Genomic DNA, 8,838 nt, shown 5'->3' on the forward strand with positions numbered 1-8,838 from the left:
GCCTAAATCATACCTTTTGCAGTATGTTATAAAAAGATATATAATAAATTAATTTATTATTGATGAAAAGTTATACATGTTATAATAGATATTGGAAACATCATGCTACAATTTACAATATTTATTTATATACACACACACACACACACACACAAATCAGTATTAAATAAATAATAAAGAATAACTTGAGTGATTCGGTTACCCTCCTAAGTATATTAAAATTTGAAATTTTTAATCGCCCACGTATAATTGAATGTACTAAATGGGTATTTTAAAGATTATGGATAACTCAATTGAACAATTGAATTCAATTATTCAATTCTTATAAGATGATCCTAGTTTACAATTAATAATGTATAATGGAAATGCAATTTATTAACTTTTTATTAAAATAAAACGACGAATCTCGGTAAAGAATCTCCATTACTTACATCACCAAAAGTTGAGACAGATAAATGGATTAACTTTCCTGCGGTGATTTTAATTACGTTATTTAATCGGGCTATAATCAAAACAAAATCACGTGCAGTTTTATAATGTAGATACCAATCAGTCATATATGCCGTTACTCCTACATATTTGCACTAATAAGTTGATATAAGATTAAAATTTTCTACGAGTAATGAAAAGAATTTAATAATTGAGATTATATATGATGTTGAAAAAAAACAGAAATACTCAAAATTGTTAAAAACGACAATTATATTTTAGCATTTTTTCGATTAATGTAATAGCATTATATATCACACTTTCTTTAAATATTGACTGAATTAAAAAATATCAAAATTCAATATTTTCCTTAGTTTTAGTATATTTTTTAATTCTCAATATTTCTTACCTGTTCTGTAATAATCTCCCCGATGTAGCAAAATATGAAAATGTTGAAACTCATCGATAAATACACAGTGAGGGAAGATGCTATTTTTCCTGTATCAAGTGTTTCCTACGCAGTTAAAGAATTTGCGTTGAATTCAACGTATTTCACGTGGCTAATGATCCACTTTTTTATGTGAATGTAACACATGATGGAATATGTTAGAAATCAATGCAAATATTACATAAGAAATAAACATATAAACAAATAGAATACTGTGATATATACAGTTTAGAAACAAATTATAGAAGCATATTTCTTGAGCAAAATTAATATTTGTAATTTAAATTAACTTATTCATTTTATTCATTTAACTTAGAAATTATGTTTTAAAACTATATATTATTATGTCATTTATATATTACGTTAAAGCCTGTTTATGAATTTCTTTAATACTAATAATTGTTGTCGATCAATTTAATACAAAATGTTTCAACAACATAACGATTTTGATATAATTATTGATTTTATTAACCTTTGTGGCATAGTGCCTTATACAGTTAAGTGCCTTATACATCTATCATTTTATAATATTTCTTTGTTTTATGCGTTATATAATTGTTTGTGTAACATATTTGATATTATTGTTTCTAAAACTTGTATCTATATTTGTAACATGAAGAAATTATTATTTTGCGTTAACAATAGATTGTAAGCATAAACCCAGCCAAAATTGAAATTTTTTTTACAAAATTTTTATGCTGGGTAGAATATGACCATAAACGTTTCCTGAAAATCTTTGCAGTAATATTTGTAGGGTCATTTATTTCTAATTTCAAATTTGTACAACAAGGGACTAATCTTATTTTCAGAATACAGTAATTTGTTCCGTATAAAATATATATAATATTTTTGTATATATTTTAACTTATATTTCACTTAACCATTTTTTACGTCATTGCTCGCAAAAAATTTAGATACGCCATGGAAGTTTTAATTACCTGGAACAACAATATACTTGTTTCCATAGAAAGAAAAAATAATGTATATCATACTCTACAAGTTCTTACTAATTTAGGTATGGATTTATTAAAATTTCAAATCGAACAAACATATATGAATATTTCATATATAATGAATAATTTAATTAGGTAATGTAATTCTTATGAGATGATATTTTGTTACTAATAAATTACAAAGAAGTTATAATTTATTAATTTTTTAATAATCAATGGAAGGAACGATACACGTGCGTTACTTACATCACCAAAAGTTGCGATAGATAAATGGAATAACTTTCCTGCAGTGATCTTAATTACGTTATTTGATCGGGCAATAATCACAACGAGACTACGTGCAGTTGTGTGATGTAAATTATACCAATTAGTCATATATGCCATATCTCCAACAAGTTTGCACTAATTTGATATAAAATTTCGTATGAGTAAGTATAATTTGGATTAACGTAATGTTAAAGAAAATAGAAATATTCAGGATTCTTAAAAATGAGACAATTTCATTTAAAAAATTATAATTAAAAAAAAAATTTTTTCAATATGGAAGTGTTACATTTTATTCTTTTCTTAAAATATTAACTAATTTGTTAAAGAAATGTTAAAACGTGAATTTTTGTTGCAGTATATTTTAATCCTCGACGTATTACCTGTTCAGTGACAATTCCTCCGATGTAACAAAATATAAAAATATTGAAACTCATCGATAAATATACAATAAAGTAAGATGTTAATTTTGCTGTATCAAGTGTTTCCCATGCCTACGAAGTTAAAAAATTTTTGTTAAAGGAGGATGATCAATAAGGCCGTTTTATGAGCCCCAACTGATATTCATTAAACAATTTTTTATTATTTCACGTGTCTAACGATAAATTCGAACTTTTGTGTAATTGTAATACAAGATGATATATGTTAAGAAGTAATGCAAATATTATATAAGAATTTAATACAAGTAAAACAATTAGACATAATTGGAAAAAGTTATGAAAGTATATTTTGTGAATAAAATTAATATTTATAATATATGTATATATAATTAGCGTACCTTTGATTTATTTATTTTAGAATTTATGCTCTATAAACACATTAGTTCTATGTTATATATTTTTCTACTGGTAAATTGTGTCTCCTTTATACGTACAAGGAACGTCACCCAATTGTCCGGCGCTGATCTAATTCTCCGTGAAATATGTTGTTAAACACAAAAATCTAAGAACCACATTTTTTTTATACGTGCACTAACTCATGTATAAAAAAATACGTGTCTCTTAGGTTTTTGTGTTTAACAACGTATTTCACGAAGAATCAAATCAGTGTCGGACAGTGATGCCCCTTATTAGAAATGTTGAATATCAAATAAGCCAAAATGTCCAAATAACACAATCAAATTATGTTAAATTAACACATGATTATGTCAAACATTCAACACAATAGCTTTAAAAATGATCGGTTTTAACATATACAAAGTATCTTTTACTGTCTAAAAATTAAAATATAGACTCATCTTTGTCATATGATTTATCGCTTTCATACATATTTTGCAATAGGATTGCGATGTCTGCTTTCTTGTAAATAAATCATATTTTGATTTTTGGGTTTAATAATATTTTCTTATATTTCTATCGTACCATAATTGTATAATATCCAAGCATGCACATGACCATCGTGCATCCCGTTAATTCCACAAGAGAAGCTTTATGCATAATACTTTCCAATTGTGATATAAAACTGAAACGTGTAAATGTACGTAACATGGTAAGTTTTTTAAATGAGTAAGTCATCGACACACTGAACTTATACTTGTATAAACACAATTGACAACAGATTATCTTTTAGTAACCTATAAGAAAAAGAAAATGATTTTATCTTAATTTTAACGCAATATCTATTTATAAATGATTATATAATAACAATATCTATTTATAAATGGTTAATTATTAATTTGTATAATTGTATAGAAATTAATTATAATTTATATACACGACAGAATATGCATTTTTTAAAGAATGCCTGCTTACGAAATACCTCAAAATTCTCAGATGATGTTCTACGATAGCAGCTAGTTTTCGTTTGGCTTTGTTATTTTCCTTCTCCTGATGTTTAACTAGTTTATGTAACCACTCGTACAACACATTCAACTGACCACAAGCATGTATTGCGAAGACAGCAGCCAGACTGCAACCACCGACAGTAGAGGAACTCATTATTAACATTGTTAGGTTTTGCAGAATCAACGCGATTTCATTTACAGGGCTAAATCTCGTATCGATAATCTTGTTGTAAATCGGGCACGTCATCGGATACGTCGTAAAAGTTTCATTGCCGACGACGATGGTTACAGTTTTCATTGACCTTGCCAAGCTGAACAGGATCGAACCTCCATGCATGATTATCCCACAGATTATAGCGACGAAACGACCGAACTTAGCTTGTTGTAGCATTATTTCACGATCATCGAACCCCTGTATGAGACACCAATCTGTTTCCATGTGTCGTATTAAATTGCTAATATCACCACTACGCTTAAGCAGCACCCAGTAATGTACCGAGCCCATAACTCTGTGAAGCAATGGCGCAATGGCACTCAGTTTCAGTTTGATGTTGGCCTTCTCAAATAATACATATAATAAACACGGTATCATGTTGGATGCTACTATGCTCGAACAAATGAAAATTTGTAGTAATATCAAGATTTTCCACACTAGGCTCGACGCATCTGTTTGTGGCCACGCACCGATTGGTTTGAGAAACCATCGATTAAATTGTAAACTGTAATCGTTATGTTTTTTTGATCTGTCGCTCTCTGGCACGCATTTGAAATTTGACATGATCGCTGCACGAAAGCATATGATGCACTGACACGGATAGACAATTCATCGTGCCAGTATACGATGAAGCGCTTGCGCCGATCTTTAGAAGAGTTTGGTGAACGATCTAATATCATAAAAGTGCCCTGAGAGGGGCGTCGATGTAATTGTTCGTCGAGGGTTTTTATTATTCGATGTATGAGAAAATATCGCGTGTCGTGAGGAGTGTAAAGATAGATTCGTGGAAGTGACATTAAAAGTTCATTTTTCACTATAAAAAAATCTGTGGGGAAGAGAACATTCTGGAGAAACGGGTGGAACGACCTATGTCTCAGGGTTGAGAGTAATTTTAGTTATATATGAACTATACTCGATTCAAAATGAATAAAAATTAAGTCAAACAAATAACTTGATATAGAGAAAAGGATTAAAAAATTTAATCTAACTATGTGATTTATTAGTTTATGTGATTGATCAAATTATTCAACAAAGTAACAAAAAAACTCACCTAATTTATTGATGTATATTAATTTGATTTAGGACGAGATAGCATTTCACGAAACTCTCAGCAGGTGGTCTGTATTTCGAAAACAGAAATTCAATATCCATTTGTAAAAGACATAGACATAAAATTATTTAAAAAATATGAATAATTTAAATGTATTATTAGCGTATATTATAAAAATATTATAATATGCGTTAATAATAAATATTTATATTCATGATTTTAACATAATTTTAAATGCAATAATATCCAATTAAATTTATATTTTAGCAAGTCAAACTTTGTGCATAATATTCTTCATGTATATTATAATATTCAAACATAGCTATGTAATGAAATGTTTGAAAATATACCAAATGTTTAATTTTGCAAACTTGTTTCCATCTTCCGTGTAGATGACTAATATATATCTAATTATAATACTCAGTTGCAATAATTTAGGTTAAAGCACTGTGTTCCATTGTAAACTGCAATCGTCCTGCTTTTTCAATTCGGCGCTTCCTGCCGCACACTTGTGGATCAGCATGATTACTTCACGAAGTTACGCAGTGCATTGTTATCAATGGGCAGTTTATTGTACTAAGAGTGGTTGCATATCTGACCTGACAATAAATGTTTGGTACATACATTTGGAATAATACCGCATGTCAGGATAAATCTTTTTTTCAAGATATGTTAATTTATTCTATATAGTGCATATCTTGCACATTTTTTAACATATACTTTAACAGTCTGTACCATGTTTTACAGAGTTATTGTTCTTAAGAGATGTAAATATACCATAGAAGTTTTAATTACCTGAAACAACAACATGCTTGTTTCTACACAATGCAAAAACAGTATCATCATTCTATAAGCTGTATATGTTATAAGATATATTAAATTTCGAAAATTCATACATGTGATATGATTGATTTTATGGATGCTTTAAGCATAATGAATAAACTTAATGAATCTAATTAAAGAGTTCAATTCTTATAAGATGATAATAATTAGTACATTAAAAAAATATAATTTTTTAATTTTTCAATTAATTAAACAATTGGGAATATTAGGGGACAGTTGCCGAATGCGTAACGATCTAAATTTCCCGTACTTCAACAATATTTTATATTATTACTTAATATAAGCAGCATTTAGTAACAAAAATATGAAAAAAAAAGTAATATAGACAAAAAACTAACAGATTACATTCTATTTTGTTATTTTTAATAATTAGCTTTACTAATAATTTTTTTATTAATCTAATATTTTTAATTATTATTATCCATATATTCGATACTTTCGAAGAAAATATGATTTGGAAAACATGCAGATTATTTAGTTAAATGATCAATTGCCTAAATCATACCTTTTGCAGTATGTTATAAAAAGATATATAATAAATTAATTTATTATTGATGAAAAGTTATACATGTTATAATAGATATTGGAAACATCATGCTACAATTTACAATATTTATTTATATACACACACACACACACACACACAAATCAGTATTAAATAAATAATAAAGAATAACTTGACTGATTCGGTTACCCTCCTAAGTATATTAAAATTTGAAATTTTTAATCACCCACATATAATTGAATGTACTAAATGGGTATTTTAAAGATTATGGATAAGTCAATTGAACAATTGAATTCAATTATTCAATTCTTATAAGATGATCCTAGTTTACAATTAATAATGTATAAGGGAAATGCAATTTATTAACTTTTTATTAAAATAAAACGACGAATCTCGGTGAAGAATCTCCATTACTTACATCACCAAAAGTTGAGACAGATAAATGGATTAACTTTCCTGCGGTGATTTTAATTACGTTATTTAATCGGGCTATAATCAAAACAAAATCACGTGCAGTTTTATAATGTAGATACCAATCAGTCATATATGCCGTTACTCCTACATATTTGCACTAATAAGTTGATATAAGATTAAAATTTTCTACGTGTAATGAAAGGAATTTAATAATTGAGATTACATGATGTTGAAAAAAACAGAAATACTCAAAATTGTTAAAAACGACAATTATATTTTAGCATTTTTTCGATTAATGTAATAGCATTATATATCACACTTTCTTTAAATATTGACTGAATTAAAAAATATCAAAATTCAATATTTTCCTTAGTTTTAGTATATTTTTTAATTTTCAACATTTCTTACCTGTTCTGTAACAATCTCCCCGATGTATCAAAATATGAAAATGTTGAAATTCATCGATAAATACACAGTGAGGGAAGATGTTATTTTTCCTGTATCAAGTATTTCCCAATCCTACGCAGTTAAAGAATTTGCGTTGAGTTCAACGTATTTTACGTGGCTAATGATTCACTTAAATTTTTATGTGAATGTAACACATGATGGAATATATTAGATGTCAATGCAATTACATAAGAAATAAACATATAAAGAAATAGAATACTGTGATATATACAGTTTAGAAACAAATTATAGAAGCATATTTTTTGAGCAAAATTAATATTTGTAATTTAAATTAATGCATTCATTTTATTCATTTAACTTAGAACTTATGTTTTAAAACTATATATTATTATGTCATTTATATATTACTAAAACCTGTTTATGAATTGTGTTTCTTTAATACTAATAATTGTTGTCAATCAATTTAATACAAAATGTTTCAACAACATAATGATTATTGAATTATGTTAAATTAACTCACGAGTATGTTAAAAATTCAACATAATACTTTTTCAACGATCGATTTTAACACGCATACGAAATGTTTTTTTACTACATAAAATTTGAAATATGAGCTTATCTTTATTATATGATTTATCGTTTTTAATACACATTTTGTAATAGAATAACGATGTTTGACCTTCCATAACTAAGTGACATTTATTTGTATAAAATAAAAAATTTGCATTTTCTCACATCTATAGCGTACCGTGTAATATTCAAGCAAGGACATGATTATCGTGCACTAAAGCTTTTATGCGTAATACTTTCCAGTTGTGATATAAAACTGAAACGTTTATAAATGTGTATAACATAAGAAAATTTTTTTATAAATAGTTATCGGTACAATGAACTTATATTTTTCATGAACACAATTGACAACAAATTTCGTTTTAATAATCTATATGAAAAAAAAATAAATTTTAATGCAAATATTTATTTTCAAATTATTAGTTATTAATTCATATAATTATTTAGAAATTTATTATAAGACAAGAGGATATGAGTTTTTTTAATGAATGCCTGCTTGTGAAATACCTCAATATTCTCAAATGATGTTCTATGATAGCAGTCAGTTTTTTGTTCAGTTTTATTATTTTCCTTCGCCTGGTTTTGACGTCTATTAAGCTGGCACAGCCACTTCAGCACAATCAAACGCGACCTATACCACATTTTTTTGCTATTTTTTTGCTAATATTTTGCTCTATTCCTGATTTTTTTGCTCCAGCCGATTCGCTAAAACCCATGGCTGTGCTAGCTTAAGAACAAAGTTAGCATAGCCACAAAGAGAAAAAGCAGCAAATGAAAAATCAAGTACATACTATATTGTTGAAGGGCTATTTTTTTGATAATTTTTTGCTCTATTCCCGATTTTTTTGCTCCAGCCGATTCGCTAAAACCCATGGCTGTGCTAGCTTAAGAACAAAGTTAGCACAGCCACAAAGAAAAAAAGCAGCAAATGAAAAATCAAGTACATATTCTTGAAG

At 27.4% G+C, this 8,838-nt stretch overlaps 1 protein-coding gene across 1 annotated transcript; it reads right to left on the reverse strand.

Annotated features, from left to right (window-relative positions):
* Positions 1 to 1,764: 1,764 nt before the first annotated feature.
* On the reverse strand, positions 1,765 to 4,655 carry LOC108729243 (odorant receptor 22c). Its single transcript, XM_018458255.1, has 5 exons — positions 3,853 to 4,655; positions 3,456 to 3,555; positions 2,478 to 2,588; positions 2,077 to 2,232; positions 1,765 to 1,815 (listed from the first exon to the last, which is right to left on the reverse strand). The coding sequence occupies exons 1-5, from the start codon at positions 4,653 to 4,655 to the stop codon at positions 1,765 to 1,767; spliced, it is 1,221 nt and encodes a 406-aa protein (XP_018313757.1).
* Positions 4,656 to 8,838: the final 4,183 nt, after the last annotated feature.

This window comes from Mycetomoellerius zeteki, unplaced genomic scaffold (genome assembly GCF_001594055.1).
Source record: "Mycetomoellerius zeteki isolate Tzet28-1 unplaced genomic scaffold, Tzet1.0 scaffold71, whole genome shotgun sequence".
NCBI classification, from domain to species: domain Eukaryota; kingdom Metazoa; phylum Arthropoda; class Insecta; order Hymenoptera; family Formicidae; genus Mycetomoellerius; species Mycetomoellerius zeteki.